Source organism: Leptonotus elevatus, chromosome 20, assembly GCF_054856555.1.
Source record: "Leptonotus elevatus isolate MCC_2025b chromosome 20, RoL_Lele_1.0, whole genome shotgun sequence".
NCBI lineage: Eukaryota > Metazoa > Chordata > Actinopteri > Syngnathiformes > Syngnathidae > Leptonotus > Leptonotus elevatus.
Window position 1 is genome coordinate 2,313,457 of NC_141258.1, and position 24,826 is coordinate 2,338,282.

The 24,826-nt window shown below is 40.8% G+C and overlaps 3 protein-coding genes and 1 long non-coding RNA gene across 14 annotated transcripts in view; 2 read left to right on the forward strand and 2 right to left on the reverse strand.

Annotated features, from left to right (window-relative positions):
- On the forward strand, window positions 1–15,228 carry entpd1 (ectonucleoside triphosphate diphosphohydrolase 1). Of its 6 annotated transcripts, none has more exons than XM_086064395.1 (12): window positions 1–419; window positions 499–599; window positions 4,334–4,672; window positions 8,835–8,965; window positions 9,593–9,710; window positions 10,538–10,688; window positions 11,140–11,299; window positions 11,398–11,601; window positions 12,931–13,188; window positions 13,376–13,489; window positions 13,578–13,715; window positions 14,148–15,228. In XM_086064395.1, exons 3-12 carry the CDS (start codon window positions 4,444–4,446, stop codon window positions 14,349–14,351), a joined length of 1,707 nt encoding a protein of 568 aa, XP_085920521.1. In that variant the 5' UTR covers window positions 1–419; window positions 499–599; window positions 4,334–4,443; the 3' UTR covers window positions 14,352–15,228. The 6 variants fall into 6 exon arrangements, with proteins under 6 accessions (XP_085920521.1, XP_085920523.1, XP_085920522.1 ...); XM_086064397.1 differs by having other exon boundaries at window positions 2–419; window positions 8,838–8,965; XM_086064396.1 differs by lacking the exons at window positions 1–419; window positions 499–599 and having other exon boundaries at window positions 4,327–4,672.
- On the reverse strand, window positions 14,441–18,517 carry LOC147156355 (potassium channel subfamily K member 1-like). Its single transcript, XM_086064399.1, has 3 exons — window positions 17,897–18,517; window positions 15,975–16,379; window positions 14,441–15,667 (listed from the first exon to the last, which is right to left on the reverse strand). Exons 1-3 carry the CDS (start codon window positions 18,231–18,233, stop codon window positions 15,405–15,407), a joined length of 1,005 nt encoding a protein of 334 aa, XP_085920525.1. The 5' UTR covers window positions 18,234–18,517; the 3' UTR covers window positions 14,441–15,404.
- LOC147156356 (uncharacterized) overlaps window positions 17,766–24,826 on the forward strand; it is an 8,463-nt gene continuing 1,402 nt past the window's right edge. Inside the window, exon 1 of the long non-coding RNA XR_015091685.1 lies at window positions 17,766–18,385. This is a non-coding gene — a long non-coding RNA (uncharacterized LOC147156356). The remainder of the gene's footprint in view (window positions 18,386–24,826) is intronic.
- The window catches only part of LOC147156357 (thrombospondin-2-like), a 14,116-nt gene continuing 8,271 nt past the window's right edge, over window positions 18,982–24,826 (reverse strand). For 5 of the 6 annotated variants that reach the window (XM_086064387.1, XM_086064389.1, XM_086064385.1 and 2 more), the window contains 9 exons: window positions 24,265–24,424; window positions 24,043–24,161; window positions 23,650–23,884; window positions 22,528–22,755; window positions 22,327–22,457; window positions 20,874–21,014; window positions 20,693–20,790; window positions 19,360–19,499; window positions 18,982–19,295 (listed from right to left, as the gene is read on the reverse strand). In XM_086064387.1, coding sequence (XP_085920513.1) covers window positions 19,288–19,295; window positions 19,360–19,499; window positions 20,693–20,790; window positions 20,874–21,014; window positions 22,327–22,457; window positions 22,528–22,755; window positions 23,650–23,884; window positions 24,043–24,161; window positions 24,265–24,424 — 1,260 coding nt within the window. In that variant the 3' untranslated portion in view covers window positions 18,982–19,287. Of the gene's footprint in view, window positions 19,296–19,359; window positions 19,500–20,692; window positions 20,791–20,873; window positions 21,015–22,326; window positions 22,458–22,527; window positions 22,756–23,649; window positions 23,885–24,042; window positions 24,162–24,264; window positions 24,425–24,826 lie in introns of those variants that run through there. The other variant, XM_086064390.1, reaches the window with a different exon arrangement.

Consider the following 24,826-nt stretch of genomic DNA (forward strand, 5'->3'; position numbering starts at 1 on the left):
ATATTTTCTTTTTTTTCTTTTTTTCTTTACATTAGTTTTTATCATTTGTATTTGGTTTATTTTCATAAGTTCAATTTGTTATTCATCTTTTTAGCTAATTTCATATAGAATTAGTAAAAAAAAAAAAGTTGTCTTTTTGTTTCAATTAAATTTTTATGTTTTGAAAATATCTCTTTTTTACGCACTGCAGATGAACCCAACAAATGTCATTACAAATCTCTTCCTATTGCTTTTTAGGATGGATGTTTGGCTTCTGTTGTTGCTACGTCAAACCACCTGGGGGCAGTGTTGGTTACTTAAAAGAGGGCCACCTATTATTGTTATGCTTTCATAATAAACATCATATTGTTGTTGAAAGAAGGGCTCCACGTTGGTGCGACCGCATTGAGTTTCCCGCGAAGATTTTCAACACGTGACGCGTGAGTTTGAAGCCGCGTGACGTTCGCAGGCCGTGACCATTTCAACGCGTGTCCAACAATCCTGCTTCTTATGTTGCAGACCATCTAAAAGCTTCTTTGTGGAACCCCCGTGCCCTCCCAACACTTCCTCGAGGTCCTCATCGCCACGGTAACGCGCCATCGCTCACCCCCGACCAGAAGGTCAGCCGTGTGTCAAGAGGTCGTATGAATTATGTATTAACCTCGTTGTTGTGTCTCGACCTTCTATTTTGGACTTTCTTTCCACTTGCGATGCTCACTGACTTTCCTTTACGACACTGCAGCAGCTTTACATTTCTTATTGTTCATTTTTCTCCTCATCAAGACGTTTTAGCTTCACTGCACTTTTTTGTGTGTGTGTGGAATGTGGCGGAATTGTTGGTATAATTTTCCGTATTCTATCCGTATATTTGTCGTTTCGTTCCCATTTTTCTATATTTTTTCCCCTATATCTTATAATATTATTCATTGTAGTTGTTATGAGGTTGTTGTTTGTTTTTTTACATTGAATTACTTTTCAGAGTTTATTTAATTTGATATTTTCATTCATTTAACATAATTCATTTTTATTAGTTAAAAAAAAATGCTTTGTTTATTATCATTAGTATTTTTTTACTAGATTTACTATTAGATTTAGTTTTTTTTAAAATAATTTTTGTGTATTTCCTATATATATATATAAATATATATATATATATATATATATATATATATATTTTTTTTTTTTAACAGCCATCCACAAATCAAAGACAGTGTCGAACGGCCCACAGACTTTGAAGTACAATAAGTGCAGTCATGCTAACTGCTTCAGTGGGTTTTTCTCAATATTTGTAAACACTTTCATGTTAATTAGTCTTCATATGGAGACATTTTGGCACAATTTGATGGCTCCATTTTTTTGCTAACGATGAACTTGTCGACCGACCCCGTGTGTTCCGTAATAACGAACCTGTTGAGGAACTCATGATGACTTATGTGTGACTTTTACCGCCAGAAGAAGGCGGGGCCTAACGTTAAACAGGCGTCGGTCGGTCCGGTTTTCGGGAAGGCCTTTTCTGCGTCACCGCTGACCAATCAGCATCTGGCGGAAAGCCTTCCCACAAACGTGGGAGTGATCAGTAAACTTCCGCTCGACACCAGATCGCTGATGTGGTCTCTAATTAAATTTCTCAGCTTTTAGTGCAAAGTAAAGCACATTGCCGTTGCAATGTGATATTAATAGTTGATGTGATATTAATATTGTTAGGTGATACTTTGCGGATGTTAAGATGGCTGACAGAGTCGAGTAGGGCAAGAAAAAACGTTAAAAGGGAACTAAATGTTGACTTTTCATGAACATCCAGTAAATGTAAAAAAATAATAATAATCTGAATTTTGTGAGTTAAACACTCAATTGTTGGCCAATTAAACACATAAGTCATTATTATGGAACGGGGTCATGTTGTCACAGATGAAGCTGAGTGGTTTCTAAAAATAGCTCAAATGAACCCTCATTTCACTTTCTTTTTTTTTTGTCTTTTTCATGGAACGTCGCTGAAATGTTATTTTTAACGCCTTTAGAACCGGATTTGCTTTCAAGCTTTCAGTCAGCAAACTCTTTTACAAGCCTTCCGCATTCAGACCTCCCCCAGGGCTTTCACATGACAGAACGCAGACGCAAATGAGATTCGGGGGAACATGCGTTGCGTTTACATTGCGGTCGAATGTGCAAATCGGAATCAGATCCAGATTCAACTAAGTTTGCCAATACACATTCAGATGAGCATTTTATTTATTTTTTTAATCAGTGTATCTTTCACAAAGTTCTAAACAGATCAATCGTTCATTGGACCATGTGTGCAATTCCGCCTAGCAACAAGACACACTCATGACCAATAGTAATTATTATGTGTTTTATTTTAAAAAATTGTAAATTCATTAGCATGAGGGTAATTCTGCCTAGCAACAAGAGACAATCATGTGACCAGAAACTTTGTCATGGAATTTGCGTGAAAATGTGTTTTATATTTAATACAGAGAGTCTTGATAGTTCTGTTTGTTTAGCAGAAAAACTTCTTTTTTTTTAACCACTCCGTCATCCACTGCCCCACAATCGAAATAGTAATTTAATTTTTTTTACGCACAGCACCACCTGCTGGAGATGGAATTTGCGCGTTTGTGTTTTAAATTTCATAAAAGCGTTGTAATTTGAGCTCTCGTAGTGCTGCTGTTTTACAAATCTGCTAGCAACAAGTGACAACAGCAATTCTGTTGCTCTAGGCCCAAAATTTGACCATTTTTATCAAACAGAAGCGGCTCGGAAAATGGATGGATGGCTATTTTGGGGATGGACGTGATTGACCTTTCTCTATATTAAAAACTCGACTGCCACTACTGTTTGTTTGTCCCTGAGCTATATTGTGTCAACTCAAGAAGGCTCCTATAGGTAAGCGCCTTTTAAAAAGATGACATATGGAAGCGCAAACACGCGGCTTTCATGCTTGAGCCACTCGTGCGTTTCTATTGAAGCCCCCCCCCCCCCAACCCCCCCCCCCCCCCCCCCCCCCCCCCCCTCCATTGTACTGTAAATCTAGTTGAATGACTCACATGACGAATGCGCACCCTTTATTTATCACGCAGCAGGCAGGCTAAGTTCTACCCACAATGCACCACTTCTTGACCGCCATCCTTGACACACGTGAAATATCGTTACGCTGACTCGATTTCATTAGACGTAAGAGGACCCTGACGGGCTGCTCGCTTGCCTTCAAAGGCTTTGGAAGGAATGTGGGGGAGTGCGGGAGTTGATGTGTGTGCGTGCGTGTTTAACTTAGTGGGAGTGTGTGCGCGTCGAAAGCGTTTCTTGTGTAAAGTGTCCCTTGTAGCGAACATTTTTCTTCGCCTTTCTGCCTGCGTCTTTGTATAAAATGGCCGCTCCTGTTTGTTTTGCACACTAACATAATGAGTTGACTAAACACTTTAAGTGCGCGTGCGTGCGTGCGTGCCGCTTTCGATCTCGCTTTGACTTTAAAATGCTTTCAAATCTCCCTCAAATATTTGAATGTTTAAAAAAAAAAACACGCACACAACAAGCTTGTGTTTGTACGCCTGAAGGACGTTTGCAAATCGCATAGCCGACGAAAATGAAACCAAAATCGTCAAATGCGCTCAAGCGCGCGCCCTCACCGTGAGAATCGTCATTTCTGCAAATGACGCTCAATGACGGCATGTGATCGGCCACGCCCCCAAAAATGGAATCGTGATTTTCATCACCACATTGTTGTCTGTTAGATGCAACATGGCATCGCCCCATGGTAGAAGAAATCGTCACTTTTTGGCCCTCAACAGCGCCCTCTTCTGGATGTAGTAGGGCAACTGCCCTATGGGAGACAAATGTATCAATGTCATTTTTGGGGCAGTGCCCAATGTGCCCCAGTTTTGGGGCTTTTCTCCTCACCCACCCCAATTTGATGTAACAACATTGACACAGCTAAAAAATAAAATAAAATAAAAAAAGCCACACTCTGAACTATTTTCTACTTTTTTTTTCTCAATTTAAAAAAATATTTCTTTCATTTTGACTAATTCCGAGCCGAATCGCGCCGCCGACTTCTTGTCAATGAAACGCTTTAACAATTTTTTTTCAATCTTTTTTTTTACTTTGACTAATTCCGAGCTTTCCAATATATATATATTTTTAAAATTGTCATTTTGACTAATTCCGAGCCGAATCACGCCGCCGCCCTTCCCGTGTCAACGAAACGCGGAAACCCGGAAGCTGGTGCGAACCTTGAGGCGGCCTTGTACTCAAGGTTTTCCCATTGGACTGGAATTTTGTTACATAACGACCTCCCCCCCCCCCCCCCCCCCCCCCCCCCCCCCCCCCACCCACACACCCCTCTTGCATTTTTTAATAGGCGGTGCTACAGCTGATGACGTCATCACGGCTTTCCAGGGTTTTGCCACCACCGTGTGTGTGTGACCCACTTTTAACTGACAAAGAAAAGTTGGGGAAGTGAAGTGGGTGATGAAGGTGCATGGGGGGGCTTCTGAGGAAGAGGAGGGTGCGAGGAGCAAGCGCATGAGAGAGAGAGAGAGAGAGAGAGAGAGAGGCGGCGATGGTGGTGCGAGAGAAGAAGAGCGTCGGTGTGTAAGAGAGGCAGGAAGAGAAGTGCTTGCGAGAGGGAAAGAAGACGGTGGCTTGACGAGACAGACACAGCATTGTCTTGCTGCGGCTCAGATGTCTCCACAAAGAGGTGAGTGCACTGATAACACACACACACACACACACACACACCCACACGAGGAGGTGCCTAGTGTGTATTTGTGTGTGTGTGTGTTGTGGCTGAGTTTGTGTGATGAACTCAATTGGGATAATTGCTTGGTGATTGATTGGTGGCGGTCGCGCTCATAATGTGTCCTGTTAAGTTAGGTGAGTTTGTTGATGTTGCCGGGGAGAAAAAAAATCCAAGCACATTTTTGGATGTTTTTTTTTTTTATCTCGTTACATTATATGCTAAAATGGACCTCTGTTTGATTTTTTTTTTTTTTACAAGAAAATGTTGGACAATGTTCACGTTTGTGTGTCACGATCGACGCTCACAAGCGTGGTAAAGTAGGCGAGCGCATTCGTCACATTGGGGAGGAAAATGACATTTTTTGTACAATTTTCTGCTCATTTTCACGGCATCGCACGTTTCTTGCACATGTTTATTGACATCATTTCATGGAACGTCTTTGAAGAAAATCAAAAGTGATCATTTTGCAGCTTCTATAAGTGCGTACATGTTTTGTTCCCGCCAAAATCGGGCTCACTTTTGTTGCCGGGGGTTTTTTGCTATTAATGGCCGCTGTTCGACGAATACTGTACAATGACTACTTTTATTTTTATTTTGACTTTTTATTTTATTTTATTTTAAGTGTCATTTCTTCAGTGTTGTTTCATGAAAAGGTAGGATTTAATAATTGGCTAAATGACTGGTACTCGTTTTTGTGTGATCATGTAGCTAACTCGCTAGCTAGCTAGCTACTATATGTCGCTTCCCTTCTCTGCACCATTTTTCAGTCTATATCATCAATTGTAGCCATCTTTAACCGTTTGTCGTACACACACACGTCCCTCCTCTTGTTAGCGTCAACGTCGTAGTGTGACGTCAGCACAAAATGGTCCAGATTAGAATCTTCTCAATGAATCGGCAATGAAATTGAGCTGCAATCGGCTCGCAGGCTGACCGTGTGACTTCCTGAGGTCTGGCAGGAACTTTTTTTTTTTTTTTTTTGGGGGGGGGGGGGTGGCAGTTTCACATCAGTGTCCTGTCATAAACTTTTAAAGCACGCCGTCTGACCTGACTTGCGGGGACCTTGTGACACGTTTGACCTCCTGCTGTCTTCACTTCCTCTTTCTTCACGTCTTCCCCCTCGTCTTCGTGTCATCACAAAACTCTTCCCGTCATGCGAAATGTTGTTTTACTTCCCATCATATTCTTAATCGGGAGCATGACCTCACCACCCAAGCTCTTTTTTTTTTTTTTTCTCCGTATAAAACAAGCCACTATTGGATTAAATCAACAATACAAAGTTACTACCTCCGCCAAGGCTAAATGGCACCAATCGTCTAAGACTTGTCATCGACAGTGAGACAATGTTGAGTTTGGATGCAATTTGCAACGTAGGAAATTGTTGCACAACACAAAAGCCTATAAGCACAATATCAAACATTGCAAGTCAAATTTCAACACTGAGAAACTACAAAATACGAAGCAAGACGTCTAAATACGCATAATAATATAAAGTGAATTATATTGTGGACATGTCCATTTTTTAAACGTTTTTTTGGGATGTCTGCATTCAGTTTCATCTTATAAACGTAAAAATGTAGTACAAAATTGTAAAAAAAAAAGAAAAAAAAAGACAAAAATGGACACAAATGTTTTTCACAGTACAGTGACGGTATGCATGTTAATTTGCATAATATTGTGATGGGTCCCAATGATAGAAAAACTTTCCCCAAATTAAAAAAAAGAAGCAAGTATTTAGTCCCAGACTTACCAATGCTGTCAACTCGTGGCCAAATGGAATTGAGGGGGGAAACTTTGAACTTTGGTTGTTTGCTGGCTCAAACAATGACGAGACAATTTGCTCATTCCCGTTGAAGGGAAGTCAAATAAATAAATAAAAATAGGACATATTGTAAAGCAAAAGAATTTTAAGACCTTTAAAAAGAGAGTCACCAGATGGAATTTTTGTCAACTTTTATTTTGGGGAATTTTATATAATTAAGATTTTATTTTTCTGATATTGTTTTCCTGACTTGCATCTTTTTTTTTCTTTTTAAATGTATTAGCTTCTTTCATTCTTCTTTTCCTTCATTTTGGGGTTTTTCTTTCTAAATTTTACTGAATTTTATTTAATTTTGATAACATTATTATTTAATAATGCATGCATTATTTCCCTATTTTGCTTATATCGTGTGTTTTTTCCTTCATTGTATTCACTTTTCCTGATTTGCAACTTAATCGTTTTCAATTTAAATGTATTTGCTCTTTTAATTCTTTTTTCCTTTATTTGGGGTTTTCCTTTTTGCATTTTACTGAATTTTATTTTATTTTTATAACATTATTATTCAATAGAGTGAAAGCATGATCTTCCTCTCTGTTTTTTTTTATTATTATTTTTTTTAAATATTGGGCTAAAAAAATACATCATCTTATATTAACTTACATGGCAATTCATTAATAATTTGAAGATACATTGCAAGTTGGTCACCTTTGAATGCACTGTGGGTGTGCTGGGGAAGAATTGGGGGGGGGGGCAGGGTGGGAAACAAGGGAGCGCTTTTATGAACGTCTCCACAAATTTGCAGGCCAGTCACACACGCGCGCGCACACACACGCACGCAGCGGCAGTCAGTCAGGCAGGCAGGCAGGGGATCCCGATCCGTCACAGCGATGACATCATCTCCGTACTAAACAAGCGGCAAACAAGGGAGTCCCCCACTTCCGGTGTGCAGCTGGGCTGCTCTCATTGGTTGGCGGGGGAAAGAAGGTGTCGCCATGGAAACCTCGAGGAGGGCGGCGGGGCGTTCATTCCAAACTTGCACGGCCAGCGGCCACTCGCAACTTGTGGAGGGTTCTTCTTCTTCTTCTTCTTCCTCCTTTGGCTTTTCTGTCACGTGACCGGAGGTAAGCTGGCGCCGCTTTCTCGTCTTTCCTTCTCGGCGACGTGCAGCGAACGCTTAGCGAACGCCGGCGAATGCCACCTGTTTGCAGACCTTGTGCAAACAGCGCGCCGGACCTCGAGCGTGTGTTTGTTTCCCATCAGTAAACAGTCGGGAAGCTCTAAACACACGGGAAAAATGAGGAAATCCGCCACGCCGCGTCCAGCTTTTCAAATGATAAAACCAGTGACGGTGCGCGCCGGCTTCAACAAATACTTTTAGCATAACGGCCGTTTGGAGAGTCACGTGAACATTATCGGGCAGGAATTTTGTAGGATTTCATATGAGACAAAAAAAGTTGTGTTTCTTGGTTCATCAACGAGGAGGTAACTTTTTCTCTTTATGATTAACTCATTCACTGCCATTGACGGCTATTGACGTCAGAAATGCATTTGAACTATTTCTATTAGTTTAACATTTTGTTCTACTTTTGTCAACAAGAGTATGAAAACCTCGATTTTTTTTTGTTATTATACATTTACAATAGATATAAAATGTGTGATTAATCATGAGTTAACTATTAAAGTCATGCGATTAATTGCAATGAAAAAATAATAATTGCCCGACGCGACTTAAAGATAATTAAAAATTCAGGGCGTCAGGCAATTAAAAATTGTCATCGTAATTACTCGCATGACTTCACTAGTTAACGCACAATTAATCACAAATTTTATACCTGTTCTAAATGTACAATAAAAAAAATCTTGGTTTTCATACTCTTGTTAACAGAAGTAGAAAAAAATGTTAAACTAATAGTTCAAATGAATGATTCGATTTTTGATGTGGACTTCATGTTGGAAAAACTTTTTTTTTGTGTGTGATGTGAACCTAATTTTTTCTCTCTCTTTTTTTGCTGCATTTCTACCATCTTTTGTATGAAATGCTACAAAATTTGGGTTGAAATGTGTTTTCTTAAAAAAAAAACTTTCTTTTTTTTATTTGGATGTGAAGATGCTTTTCTTGACACACAAATGTGCATTTTTAATATGACATCTGATTAAGTTCTTATCGTTAGGACACAATTGCTTTGTTGTCATTTAATAGCTCTTGCGTTACTAAGCAACATTTACACACACACACACGCACACACATCTGGACACAAGCCGGCATAACGCTAACCCCTTCTTCCTCTTTCCCTCCTCCTTTTTTTGTGCCCCCGGCCTCTATTTCCTGTCTGTGTGGCGATGCGGCCCTCCCACCAGCAGACATGAAAGAGAAGAACCTGTGGCACAAGTCCGGGACGGTGGTGTTGGCCGCGTTTGGCGTGATTGCCGTGGTCGCCCTGGTGGTGGTCACAGTGGTCCAGAACATGCCTCTGTCACAAAAGTTCAAGGTCAGATGGTTTTTATGTGGAATAGTTATAGTGCAAAAAAATTAACATTATTTTTATAGTTCATTTTCTTATGCCCTTTCCCCACAAATTCTGCCTAGCAACAAGTGACCCAAATATTATGTTTTTTTATATTCATGCAGAGAAGAAGTGGAATTGTGGAATTAATGTGGACAAATCTGATCTTAATCTGGCAGTTCTTGTAATATTTTTCTCATGTTTGTTCACAAATGATTGTGCCCGTATGAATTCTGCCTAGCTACAAGTGACGATAACCTTTTTTTTTCCTGCGTGTATTTTATATGTAGTACATGCAGACGTTTTCCTTGTACGTGTCTGTGATGTGCGACTCTTTTAGTTTTTTTTTCTGACATGTGAGCCACGAGGCCTTCAAGTTGCCAAAAAAGAAATCAAAAATCCCAGCTGAGTTGTAATCACGCCAAAATGGCGGATGATGTCATGACTTGACAATCCCTGGCATCGCATCTGCTCTCCATTAGCATCTCCGAAGCTGTTTCAGTAAACACTTCCAGTTACACTAAACAATTTCTCAGCGTGTCTGCACACGCTCAGTGGATGCGTCGTTATTGCGAGCGTCGCACTCAGACCATGTTTTGTGTTTGGCGACAGTACGGGATCGTTCTGGACGCCGGCTCGTCGCACACGACCGTCTTCATCTACGAGTGGCCCGCCGAGAAAGACAACAACACGGGACGGGCCCAGCAGAAACACGCGTGCAATGTCAAGGGTACGCGAACGCACCTTTTAATTAACGCATGGTCGCCATCTTTGTTTTCATTGATGACTTGCGGGAAATTAAAAGTAAAAAAAAGTAGTATGCGTGTGAGAGGAAGAAACACGACATGTGACTAAATTCATGATTTTGATTAAAAATAAGTTTGATGCTGACGGTCAAAATCTGTATACATTTGACAGATTGTCACCAAAAGTTGGAAGCCGGAGTTTACATTAAAGTTGTATTTTCTTTAGGGAAATGATAAGAATTCATAATAGCACCGGAATAAAGTTGTTTTTTCAAGATTGTCGTATGTCTTCAAAAAAATTCCCCCCCAAAAAGTTCCTATTTTTTTAGGCGAAAAATATATATATTTTGGGGGGAGATAAAAATTGCAATTTATTAGTCATAATCTAATAAGAATTAACATTTTTTTAAGTCTTTATTTTACAAAAATTAAGTCAGAAATTATTAGTTTTTTAAAAATGTTATTAACATTTATTTTTTTCAAGATTGTCGCATGTCTTAATTTTTTTTTATTGCAAGGAAGAAGTTGCTCCTAATTTTTTTAGCCTAAAAAAAAAAATATATATATATATATTTAATAAAAATTGCAATTTATAAGTCATAATCTGAGAATCAACATATTTTAGTTTTAGTTTTTTCGAGAAAACACCTGGCCACCCCCCAAAAAATTGTAATCTAGATTGTGATGATTTTTTTTGGGCTGTTTTTTTTCTTCTAAAAAATAATATTTGGTTAAAAATAACCCTATATGGGTTAAAAATAGCCCCAAATCACAAGATTCACACTTTAAATGTGAGTTTTCCCTGTGGCAGGTCCAGGTATCTCCAGCTATGCGGGGACGCCGTGGAAAGCCGGCCAGTCGCTGAGGGAGTGCATGCGGGAGGCCGAGGAGAACATTCCCGAGAAACGACACGCCCAGACGCCGCTCTACCTGGGCGCCACCGCCGGGATGAGATTACTGGAGTAAGCAAGGATGCCATCTATCAAATTTTGTTAAGTACTGCAACAGCTATGCTAGTTTCGTTAGCCTGTCTATGGTGTTGTACAATGTGGGTTAGCATTAAGCTAGCTTGTTGTGAAGTTCACTGCCACAGCCATTTAGCACTTAAATACAAATTTTCGCTCACAATTCAAGATTAAAAAAAATCAGTTAGTATCTTAAATTATTACAATTACATTCTGAAAATATTCCCGTTTGTTATTATGTTATTTTAGAGCGATCTGGAATTTCTTAACAAGAATGAGCCAGCACAAAAGTTTTACATCAAATCCTGAGTATCAACCAGATTTCACAACGTCATTTAAGCGCTCATCAGTGCGCCCTCCAGTGGACAAAATGAGCAACAACACTTAATTTGAGTGGACCCCGTGATGGGCCGAATGATTTTGTGTGTGTGTGCGCGCGCGCGCGTAGGATGAAAAACAGCTCGGCATCTGAGGAAGTGTTCCGGGCGGTGTCGGAGACCCTGCAGACCTTCCCGTTCTCCTACCAGGGCGCCAGGATCCTCAGCGGCCAGGACGAGGGCGCCTTCGGATGGGTCACCGTCAACTACTTGGACGACCGCCTCAAACAGGTCCTCGCGCAACACTCTGCGACTGTCATCTGCTTTGTTTTTCCATTGGCCAGCTTGTGCTGCACGTCCCACTTTGATGCCTGCGTGTGCGCGCGCAGGGCCTGAAGACCACGGGGGCCCTGGACCTCGGCGGGGCGTCCACCCAGATCAGCTTTGTGTCCAAAGTGTTCGACGGCGCCGAGTCGCCGGGCAACTCGGTGACCTTCCGGCTGTACGGAAACGACTACAACCTTTACACGCACAGCTTCCTGTGTTACGGGAAGGATCAGGCCCTCAGAATGGCGCTGGCGCACCACACTCAGGTAGACGCCCTTTCAACGCCTGACCTTCTTTTTTTTTTAGGTGCTCCATTCATACGGAAAAGGATGAGAAGGCGTGGCTTGTTTTTGGTTCATCTCTGTCATGGAGCTTGCATTTTGTACTGGGAATTGTTCATGTAGGAAAATTATTATTGAATTGAATTGCATTTATTTATTTAAAAGGGACCATGCATATTAATCAACTTTTTACAATGTAAATGTGCCCAAGTTAGCTAAGTCAAGCTAATTTTCTTTAACAGCCTAAAATGAGTCATTAAATTGTTGTTTTTCTTTTGAGGCAAATTTTTCTTTTTTAGCTCAAAGATAAAAATAATGTAAAAAAAAGTCAGATTTGAGTTTTTTTCAAAGTTTTTTTCAAAGTTTTTTTTGGTAGGGGGAAAAATATCTAGCTTTTTTCCACATTAAAAACGTTGCAGAGAAAAAAGTCACATTTTGAAGAAAAAAAATATATTACGAGAATAAAGTTGTATTCTTTCAGTCACGTCAGATTTTTAAGTTGCATTTTTCTGATAATATATTTCTTCCAAGATAATGTTTTCAACATTAAAAAATATATATTACAAGTATGTCATATTTAAAAAAAAAAAAATTTTTCTTCATTAAGAAAACATATAGTTAACCCCTTATCATTCTTTTTATTTTTTTTACCCTAACCCTAACCTCTTATCATTCCTGCCATTTTTTGACAAAAATGCCTACAGAAAGTGCACCCAGAGTAAATTTGAATCTGTTCTTGAACCATTCGGAGTATCAGCATAGTTTTGGTCTCTTTTTAAAGATAACACTTTGAATTTTTCTCCCAAACAGTCAGAATCTGTTTCAGTGCTACTTTAAAGGGGAAAAGTCAGAATTGAATTAAAAAAATAATGTTTTTTTTAAATGAAGTTACTAATATAGAGGAAAAAAATCTGGGAAAAAAAGTCAAGACAAAAAGTCAGAATTTAAAGACTTAAAAAAAAAAGTTAGAGGAAAAAATCTGGATTTAGGGAGATTTTTTTTAAAGTAATACGAAGAAGACAGAAAGTCAGAATTTTAAGGCGAATTTTTATTTTTTTTTAAATGTAAGTTATAGAGGAAAAAAATCAGAATTTAAGGAGAATTTTTTCCCCCCCAAATATATATTTTTCAAATTGTTTTTATTGTCATTTTTAGATGAATTTTTAGGAGTTCAAAATAAAATAGTGCTTTTCACTTTGATCTTTTTTAAATTTTAATTTAGGAAAAATAATGACAATATTGTGACAGTGTTTTTGTCCTATTTTGTCGTGCGCGATGTACTAATTTTCCGCTCTTTTTCTTGTCCTCGGCCAGTCAGGTCCCCCGTCAATCCAGGACCCGTGCTTCCACCCGGGCTACGTCGACACCAAAGACTACTCGGAGCTCTACGACAGCCCCTGCGTGTCGGATCGGAAGCCTCGGGGAGCCCCCGAGTCCTTCCTGCACACGGGAAAAGGAAACTTCCAACAATGCCAGGGCGTAGTCCGAAGCCTCTTCAACTTCAGCCAATGCAAATATAGCCAGTGCTCCTTCAACGGGGTCTACCAGCCGCCTCTGCAGGGGCTCTTCGGAGTAAGTAGACGAGCACAACGTAGAAACGTGACAAACGTTCAATATCAGCCTTTCGCCCTCATGCTAAAATACAAATTGATTTTTGATGATAGAAATGTGAAAATGAGGTCAAGTCATTACAGCAGATTCATTATTATGATTATTATTACGAATGTTTTGTTGCCATCTTGTGTGTGTGTGTTGTTAGGCGTTCTCGGCTTACTACTACACCATGAGCTTCTTCAACCTCACCGACACGTCCGTCCCTCTGGACGCCGTCGAAGAAAGGATAGCACGATTCTGCGCCACGCCCTGGCAGCAGGTTAGCAATATGTGCTCGCACCGTATGTATATACACGCGCGTGCATACTGCCTTGTATATGGTGACGCATTTGCGCGAATGGCTGCAGGTGAAGCGGCAGAATCCAGGCACCAAGTTGAAGTATTTGGTGGGGTATTGTTTTGCCGGCACCTACCTCATCACGCTGCTGACAGATGGATACAACTTCACCTCCCAAACCTACCCCAACATCAATTTCATACACAAGGTACGTTGCCCTTAGTCTCCTGTTGGATCAATGGCGTTTTTTTCCCTATGGCCAACAGACGCTATTTTTCTGCTGCCCTTAGTCTCCTCCAGGATTAAATTAGTCTCATGACCACTTTCAATTATTTTTTGCTCCTTACCTTTACTGTTTGCCAGAATCTCCATATTGCTGTAGTGCTTCATTTTCTTGCCGCCATCTTAAATCAAATGTCTCATGCATGTAAATAAATCAATTATTATACGCCACAGTCTCCATTTCGCTGCAGCGCTCCTTTAGTCTCCACTTGGATAAATTGTCTTTTTCCTCCATTTGTTTTTTTCTATCCTTAGTCTCCTTTGGATAAAATGTTTCATTACAATGGAATGTTTTTTTTTTAATTCTCGGTGCCATCTCTGTTTTGACTTGTCTTCTTTTGATGCCACTGATTGCCAGATCAAAGGAAGCGACGCGGGCTGGACTCTGGGCTACATGCTCAACCTGACCAACATGATTCCGGCCGAGGCTCCCGACACGCCGCCGCTGCCCTACGCCGGCTACGTGGCCCTCATCACCGTCATCGTCGTCTTGCTCCTGGTCGTCCTCGTGTTCGCCGTACGCGCCATCAGGCCCAGCTGCTTCCAGCGGCCGCGCGTCTAGCAAGTGCTTCGGAGGACTGCACGTGAACTCTCATGTCAATATAAGACTTTATAAATTAATTAGCCAACTGTTTATACACACACTTATGGTTGATAAAATATCTTTTAATATTTTTTTTTGTTGATAGATCCATGTAATGTACAAAATATACCCCAACAAAGTATATGTGGCTTTGACTGGAGCCAATACAAAAATTTTATAATTGTATTTGCTTCAAGGGGGGTTGATTTAATTTTGTAAATCAGACTGTGTAAAAAAAAAATAATCTCGCTTTATTTTAAGGCTACTGAAGTGTTTTGATGGCCCAGTCCTACCTAGTTTAATTGTGAAAATGCTGCCCTCTTGTGTTCAAATCCATATTGCACATGGAAAATGATGTGCCTTCACAAAATGATAGTAACAGTTTTGTAACAATGTTTCTTACTACCTCTTGTAGAAACTACACCATAAAACTGTGACTTAAATTATTCAAATAGCTAAATGTTTTGTTTTTTTAAATAAGTCACACAATGAATTTGCACTTAAAAAAAAAGTGAAGTCCACCTTTTAGGTTTTAGAGTGTTGCTTTGCAAGAAAGAACTTTTTTGTTTTTTTCCTTGCTGTTCAGTAACTAATGCGTAATCTTATGTAGCAGGCCTTGGCAGAGGTCTGCTGTCAACACAGACCACTTTGTCAAATTTTGGTTGGTAAAGGAAGTTAGTTAGGTAAGGCTGCAACGTGCAGGTAAGGTGTTTTTAAGTACGAGGTCGTGGGACGACGCGCTTCTCCTATCAGCCTCCATTTTGGCAGGAAGTGGAAACTGAGCAGCCCTTCCTCTGCATTCACGCCCGAACTCTTATCTGCGGGGAATGTTCTGACGAGGGAGGAAAAATAAATACATCACAGTGCATTCGGCCTCCTTATCAGATTTGTGGAAGGTATTTTTCAAGCCTGCTAGCTAATGTCAGCTGCTTAGCCCGCAAATCCATTCTAGTATCAAAATAGCAACAGAAAAGTCGATAGCAGCACGCGTAGCCCGACGTCGCATAGCAGGTGACCGGTTTTTTCATTGCATTAGTTGAACTTCCCGTTGAGGGTGGACGCGAGCGTGTACGGCGTGCCGCCGTTCCGCATGGTGTCGGCCTGCTCCGACACGGACGGGATGACGCGGTCGGACGCGTCGCCGGGATGTTCCCGCTCGATGATGTTGGCCGTCTCGGCGTCCAGCTCGCGCAGGTCGTCCCGGTAGAAGCGCTGACGCAGGCGCTTCATCTGCGGCAGCTCCGCGCACGTCTCAATCAGCACCAGTATGCACACGAGACCCAGTAGCAGGTACACTGAAATGCGCACACGCACGCACACGCACGAATTAGCAAGCTAATATGCTAAACTACAATAGTAAAATAATGACATGTTATGTATGGAGGACCAAATTTGCCCCCCAAAAAATAAAAATGGAAATAAAAAATATAATTCAAAAATGAAAATAAATAAATGTAAATAGCAAAAATTGAAGCTCCCACACCCCTCAGTTCAACTTAATTACTTGTCACTAAAATGCCACTAGATGGCGCCAAAACACTCTTTTACATGAGACTTCAAAATGCCAGTTTTTCATCAAATAACAAAAGCATCTGTCCTTACAAGTGATGATCAGCTTGTAGAACTGCCGATGAGGATTGTCCTCCGTACTGTGCGTCTCTCCTGGGACGTAATCTCCCAGCCCAATGGTGGCCAAAGAGATGAAGCAGAAGTAGAGGGACTCCAGGTAGTTCCAGTCCTGCTCTATCGCGAAGAAGATCCACGCCGGGACGATGAGGACGGCAAAGGCCATCAGCCCCGCGAGGACCGCCGCGTGGATGGCGGCAAACTTGGCCTTGGATACGGCCCAGCGGCGCGGGAAGTGGGCCAGGGGGCGGCGGGTGACCAACATCATGACCCTCTGCACCGCGGCCGACAGGAGGAAGAGGGTGAGCGGGATCCCCACCACGGAGTAGAAGATGCAGAAGGCTTTCCCTTCATCCGACAGAGGGACGGTATGGCCGTAACCTAAACACAAACGCACACGTCAACATCCAAGTGACAAGGAAGCCGACAAAGGCTCGACGAACAAAAGTTGTAAGAGGTGACTTTCAAATGTCATACATCACATAAAAGAACAAAGTATAACCTACAGTGTCGAGAAAAAGTCCCCGTGTGACTCCCAAAAGTGTCAGCAAACGCCATCGAGAACATCTGAATTTCATTTGAGGTTAATCACAGGCACTTTGAACGGTGGCAGGTTTATGCTGACTCCAATTTAACATGAGTTTGTTATTGGTTCATTATGAACACAGCCGCATTCCCAAGTAAGAGGGTTTGTTCATTTATTTTATTTTATTTTTATTGGAGTTGTACAAGATGGAGGTCACATGAATGGGTGGAACACTTTTGAAGTTATTTATCTTGTCTATTTTATTTTTTTTATATCAAGAATAAGAGTGTGTAGCCTTTTTTTTTTTTATTCACATTTGTTGGAACATGTAACAAATGTATTGGGGACGTGCAGCTTTTATTCCCTTCAAGAATACTTTTGCGTGTCATTTCAGGTACAGCAACAGCATATCATGGAATGTCAATGTACCAGATGCATTTGTAATGAGTCCAATTCCTTGTCACTGCACACAGTAAAATCGTAAGTGTAAATTTAACTCCCATAGTGTTAAATTTAACATTTTCCCTGAGTTTATATAGTTCACACCAGTTAAATTTACACTTTTAAATGTGTACTCTTTGGTAGAGTAAAATTACAACACCCCTAGGTGTTATTTGACACATACAATTGAACTCTTTACACTTTACAGTGTTACCTAATTTAAACAATGAGTGTTACTTTTTCCACATTATCAGTGTTATTTCTTAACACTTAAAAGTGTTATTTCCTTTCATTTCATTGTGTTAATTTCTCACAATTTTGTTGTTACTTTTAACCACAAAGTATTATTTTCATTCCTTTTTTTGGGTGTTAATTTCTCACAGTGTACTTCTTGACAAGTTTTGATTTTCTAACCCCAAATGGAGACAGTGGGACTCGAACCTAGTACCTACCACTTGGGGGGCAACAACACTAACTAATATATCCACTTCGCTTTTAGTTTTACAGAAAAATAATGAACATAAATTGAAATCGGGAAACTTTTTGTTTTATGTCTCACAAGCTTTTTTATGTTAACTCATGAACAACCCCCCAATAGCTACATTTGTACCCTGATACTTGATTTACATAATTCAGTAACAAAAATTGTACGATTACGTTGCAGTCGCATAATTAGCTGTATATACCTTAATGATTAACATAAATGTACATTTATTTTACAGAGGGGGGGGGGGGTGTAGCCCTATAAAATGCCTTGTCATTGGTCAAATGTTTTTCAAACATTTTTAATGGCCGCTGGTGGATCCTTCAAATGGCCATTTTGTGTACATTCGCGCCGTAGCGTCTAAAATGGACTCCCCCCTTTCCCAGTCGACACACCTGCTCGCTCTACCCCAAAAAGTGGGCCACTTGATTGCCAAACAAGCCTCACCTGTGGTGGTCAGCACGGTGCTGGTGAAGAACAGCGAGGACACGAAGTCCCAGTTGCGATGGGTTCGTTTGCCCACCACCGACACGCCATAGTTGTTGGCCTTCAGCGTGCTGACCAGGAGCTCCCGGAGGCTGGCGTCCGACACGCAGGTGTTGTTGGCCAGGAAGTCCCGGCGAGTGGCCTCCAGTTCATCGCGGAGCTGGATCTCGTAGGGAAGCTCGATGGCGGAGAAGATGCCGGCGCCGACCAGCACGTAGACGGCGTAGGCGAGCACCAGCAGCGCGAAGTTGAGCACCGGCCGGTGGTCTTCGGCGAAGCGAGCGCAGACGCCCCCCATAGCGTGGAAACCGAGACAAAAACAAAACAAAACAAAACAAAAAAAACGCTTCAAAATAGAAAGAAATGGAACCAAATCGACCGGCGGTGGCGACTTCTTCCTTGTTCGTCACATCACCGAGGAGGAAGTGGTGACGTCACTCACCTGGACAGGTGCTTGTTTTAAAAGGGCAATGGAACTCAAATGTCCGCCGTAAAACACGTTTTTAAGTGTATATTCATCCTTACTTGAAAGATTGTAACTCTGATTTGGTTTTGTTGTTTTTAAGTGATTTGAATCATCGGCAGGGGGGAACAAAATTGTGCGTGCGACCGACTTGAACCGGTTCAACTGGTTTTGGGCTTGAATCACAACAAAGGACAAACATGAGACACTTGATTAGGTACACTACCCAAATCAATGCTTCTTTATTTGATTAAACTGAATATTATTCTCGTTTTAATTCCCGAGAATTCAGATGTGCCGAGGAATATGATCCCAAAAAAAATGTAACTGTTACAAACTTCTTTATTTAAAAAAGAAGAAAAACATTTGCATTTCAAAACAACAACAAATATTGTTTTCTTGCCATCTTTTGGCATCTTGGTACCAAGGAACTACTGTATGTCAAAGTGAGCTGAGGAGCTTCAGTGAGCCAAAAGTTGTGCTTTGCTGCCATCTTGTGGCCATTGCAAATGCCATTACGCCATTCCAGCCTCCCCAATACCCCCCCCCCCCCCCCGAAAAATGTAATATGTTTTGAATAAGAAACATATCACTCTTTAAATGTTCAGTATATAATTATTTATGCATTGTGCAACGGTAGCCTACCTTTTTAATTTATTTTACCAGAAAGTGACCACTAGATGGCAGTGTAGACCACGTTGCTGTAGTAACAGCTGCCAAAGAATGCACGTCTTCCATACACAAATGGGAATAAATAATTTACAAACTTGAGTGACAAGCAAATGGATTGGAAGCCATCAAATTCAGCAAATTGCTTTGAAACTAAAACAGACAAATTGATCATCGACAAATTGATTGGTTGGATGTGTTTCTCTTGTCCCAGCAAACGTCAGTTATCTGAGGATGGAAACAAAAATGAAACGGATATTCAAACGGGATTTGCGATGATTTGTTTCTGTACCTCTGCACTCGTATCTGAGGTCAGAGAAGAGCACGTGTTCCTGGGAGAAGACAAACAGTCCCAGTCGGCCGCCGGCCAGCGTGTGGTCGTAAACGGCGCCCGAGTCCGACAGGATCTCCCGACCCTCGTACACAACCACCCTGCCCGAGGAAAAACAAGGCATGGACATAAAGCGGTGCAAGTCGATAGAAGTGAATGTCATTTAAAAATGTGCAAATGAGATGTATGCAATCATTTAAAAAATAATGCAATATATAACAATTACATTAAATAAATAATACAATAATTAATAAATAATGCTATGAATGATACATGGCTAAATTTGAGCGATCATGTGTCAAACACAAGGCCCGGGGGCCAGATCTGGCCCGCCACATCATTTTATGTGGCCCGCGAGATTAAATCAAACATGTCAACTCTCATAATATTTGCAAAAATGTGTACCAAAATTTAAAATGGAGATATTGCAAGCATTTTCTTGTTCCCAAATAGTAACTTCTTCTTCTTCTTCTTACGAGTGACAAAATAAGTTTGACACCCCTTTGATGGATACTTTAGCTGAAATAGTAACTAATTCATAATCAATGGATGATTTAAAAAAAAAAAATTAAACATTTAATTAAAAATTTTGTAATTCCATGAAATAAGTAATGAACTATTTACATCAAATTCAGATCATTCATATATGCAATATTAAATATAGCAGATATGAAAATTCGAAATCTGTTATGTACAAATTTTAAAATAAATAAATAAAATAAAATAAAAAATTAAATGTGGGAGAAAAATGAAAAAGTAATTCACTCAATTGCTCTGAACAGATGATTATTAAATAATTTATATATATTTCACAGTAAAAAAAAATAATTCAAGTAATAATTCAGTTGTTTTCAAATTATAATAATTATACATGACTACATTTTTGTTGTCGAAGGCCTTTTCGGAAAGCATATTTTGTGTGGATTTTTCACATTTCTCCTTGTGCTGAGGATGTTGTCAAATGAAATCTGTTCATGGCCGCTGCCGCAGCTTTGTTGCGACCATTCACAGATATAAAAGTGTTTGTGTCCTTCACATTAAAAGCCCAACAACGGCTTTGCCCACCATTTTGTGTTTGCAGGGCAAGATGTGCATTGATGGAAAGTAGCTCCCTTTTGTGTTGTAAGGTCTGCTCATAAACGAGTCCGGTCGGGCTTCCTTTTTTTTTATGGCAGCTCACCGTGAAAATATGAAGGGGAGGCGGCCAAGCTTGAACCCATTACACATCTTGTAGTGCATCCGCTTGACACTTGGGCTCAAGGGTGTTGGGCTAATCGCTATCACATTTCCATACCTGATGAAACCCGTCTTGGGTCTGTGGATGAGGTGCATGCGGTACGCCGTGTAGTCCTTCCAGCCCGTCTTGTTGGGATCGTGCCACAGGGTTCGGACCTGAGGTGAGAAAAGCGCGTGCGTGTTTCGTTTGAGCTTGCGTGCGTCGTTGTTTTCGGTTCAAGTGGGAGGTTGTCACTGGCCTGGTTGCGGGTGTTGCCGGTGTGCCACAGGGCGTTGCGCAGGTATTCTCCCGGTCCCGTGCTGGAGTTGACCAGTTTGATGGAGACGCCCGCGGTTCCGAAAGCCTTGAAGGGTCGCTTTTCCCAGTAGGCCTGAGATACCTGTTGTCAGGAATGCAAGTTGTGCGCTGGCATTTTAGGAGAAACGCTTGATTATGAAGAAAATATTATTATTATTGTTTTTTGGTACAAAACTTTTTTTTTAAGACATAATAAAAAAAAGATAATTATGCAAGTTCCTTTTGAATGAAACAAAATATTTTAAATTTGTTATTTAAAAAAAAAAAGTTACAGTTGTGTAAATTTAAACTCAAAATTTGTATTAATAATCTATTTTTTTTACGATTATGCTGATGTTGTAATTGTGGAGTGTAATAAGTGAAATTGTAATATAATTTTGATTAAATTGCACAGCCCTAATAAATAATATATATTAGGGGTGTCAAGCAATTAAAATTTTTAATTGTAATTAATTGCATGACCTCGATAGTTAACTCACGATTAATCACACATTTTATATCTGTTCTAAATGTACAATCAAATGAAAAATATTTTTTTCCCAAGTTTTCATACTCTTGCTAACATAAAAGGGGAAAAAATGTTAAACGAATATGGCTGCATCTTTTAGTCATTGATACATCCATCCATCTTCTAAACCACTTATTCCTCACTAGGGTCAGTAATTTCATAATAATTCATCAAATTGACTTAAAATGAACTGTATTGTACAAAAAAATGAATGTGATATTGATTTGTGTTGAGGTAATTTTTCTGCCACTAGATGGCATAATTGCATTTGTAAAACAGTGACAGCTCAGTGCATTTTTCATTTCATATTTAGAGCCATCTAATCTAACATAAAGTAACTTGTGAAATTCTGCACATTTTAAAAATGGTCAAATACAACTTGATTCCAGTCTCCGCAATAATATGCATTATTATTACTGCAAAATTTTGACGTGGACGTGTCTGCTGCGTTGCAACTGGAATTCCCAAGTAAGGGGCGGTCATTAATCGCATGTAAAAAAAAAAAAAAGAGTGGCGTTAAAGGAACTTTATATTAACTCAAAATTAACGCACTTATTTTGACACCCCTAATATATATATTATTCACTATATAAAGGAAGTGAACGGAGGAGCCCTCAGTCCAACACCGAAAGAAACCGACAAGGCATTTGCATTTTTTTTTTTTTTTAAATTGGCCTTCGGGGCAAAAGTGATTGTGCCCTGTGAATTCTGCCTAGCAACAAGCCAGGTAAAATAAACCTACTGTAGCATTTATGCTTATGTCTGTTCCTGTAGGTGAGCTATGACAAGCTCGTTGTCATCTGTCAGTTGAATACCTAAGTTAGCATAGACAGTTAGCCACTCTGCTAACAACAAAAATTTAGGTGGCGATGTCGAGCGCTCACACCTGCTTCCACATGACGACGTAGAAGCGTCGACTGGACTGATAGGCGAAGACGACGCCGGCGTAGTCGTCATCCCGGTTGGTGTTGACGTAAAACGTCACGCTGAAGTCCACCGCGTTGAATTGGTCATATCCTGTTCGACTCATTTACTATTGCTGGCATTTTTTTTGATCAAATGTTGATGGCGTTCGGCTGAGGCCTACCCAAAGCGATGCCGGGGTCCGAGTTGCTGGTCTGCAGCAGCTCGGTGCCTTGGCTGCGGATCACCCACAGCGGGTCGGACTGGGCGGTGCCTTTCGGGTCCAGCAGAACCACCTGAAACTTCCGGAAGTCCGTAGACGTGATGTCGCTGTTGAGCGGGCAGGGGTCGAGCGCGTCGGGAATGCTGTCGTTGTCAAAGTCGTCGAAGCAGGCGTCTCCGCTGCCATCGCCTGAGAGGGAATTATAGTTTTGAAGTTTTCATTATAGTTAGTTTTTATTCCGTTGTTGTTTTTTTAAAATGTAGTTAGTTTTCAGGGTGGCTCTGTTAGTTTTTATTAGTTTTAGTTCTTTCAAAAAAATTTTTTTTTAATTTATTTATTATTTTTATTGTATTATTATTATTTGTATTCTTTTATTAATTTATTAAATTCAACTTTGTCCTTCACTCCCCCCAAAAATGTATTTCATGTAGTTTAAAAAAATGCAGCTTCTGACATGAAAAGGTTGCTTAAAGCAATGGTAGTTATTACAAAAACGACCAGCAGGTGGCAGCAGAGTATAAGAGATCAGCCAGTGCAATAAGCTCTTTTTGACAGTGTTTTCACCAGGAATGTGAATATTGATGAAACTTGGCTATATTCTAACACTAATTGCTGCAGTACTTTTTTAAATTTTATTTTTTTACTTATTATTATTATTACTTTTTATGACTTTTTTTTTCCTGATGAAAGAAGAGACTCTCATCTTTCCTTTGGTAGGTTCCATGTTTTTATAGCAATAGAACACAATATTATGTGGGCCTTGCAAAATCTGTCAAAATCCAGTAAAACATCTGGGAGCGAAAGGGGTTACTTCAGTGAAAAAGGCTGCGAGTGAATGAGTTAATAAACAAAATCATTTGTCCAGTTACGGCCTCCGCAAAATTGACTTTGGAACTCAATATTTATGGAGTTTTTAATCATGTCCTTGACATTTAAGAAGAATTGATGTTCCGTATCTAATCGATATCGGCTTGAACTGAAGCGAATCGTGAAAAATGGAACAGAACTCTCAATCGAATCGATTGAGGAAATTAGAATCGATACCCAGCCCTAACTAAAAAACGACCCGCAAAAGCCTCTAACCGTCTGCGTCCAGCTGTTCGGGGTTGTCCACCAGCCTGCAGTTGTCCCGGTCGTCGGGCACGCCGTCGTTGTCGTCGTCGTGGTCGCAGGCGTCGCCTTTGCCGTCCCGGTCGTGGTCGGCCTGGTCGCTGTTGGCGATGTAGGGGCAGTTGTCCAGGGAGTTTTGGTGGCCGTCCTCGTCAATGTCCTCGTTGTTGTCACACAGGTCCCCCACCAGGTCGCTGTCAGAGTCTAACTAGAAGACGCTCGATGCAATTTCATCCTTACGTCACTCAAGAGTTGCTTTTTATTCTTACATGTTTACTTCACTGAAACTGGAAATCTGCCTTCCCGCCTTTTGGGTCGATCTTCCTCTCTGAACTCTTTACTAGATCGAGGACTTATGTTGCTTACCTGCAGCGGGTTGTGCAGCAAGGGACAGTTGTCACACTGGTCCCCGACGCCGTCCAAGTCCGTGTCTCTCTGTTGAGTGTTGTAGACCAACGCGCAGTTGTCCCCATCATTTGGAACCTCTGCAAATGACAGACTGTGGCGCTTTCCGACTTTTCAGTACATCTCACTGCAAATCGGCTTGAAAGTCGAACCCCGGGTCCAGTGTTAAGGTCCACTTCGTACCATCTCCGTCCATGTCAACGCTGCAGGCGTCTCCCTCGCCGTCGCCGTCCGTGTCGGTCTGCAGCGAGTTGCTGTCAAAGGGACAGTTGTCGCAGCGGTCCCCGACGCCGTCCTGGTCCGTGTCGAACTGTCGAGGGTTGTACACCAGGGGGCAGTTGTCCTGCCACGCATGCATCATCATTAGTTCACCTTCGAAGAACTACGTAGGAAGGGTTTAACGAAGCCAGTGCACTCTAAAAGCAATTGGATCAAAAGTAACCCAATAATGGATCAAAAATGGACCGAACCACTTTATGGGTCAATTTGACCCAACGTTCTGGGTTGTTTTGTACAAAATGACCCCATTTTTTGACCCAAGTAAAGGATCTGACAAAATTTACAAGTAGTTTTACACTAAAAATCCGATTTGAGAAAGATTTTCGATTTAAAATGCTTTGATGGACAATGATTTCTGCTTCAATTTATAGAAGTGCAAAGAATCGTCATGATCTACTCCAGTCTGGCTTGCTAACGCTAATTAGCGCGCTACTCGTGGCACTTTTATCATACAAAGCGCTCCAGA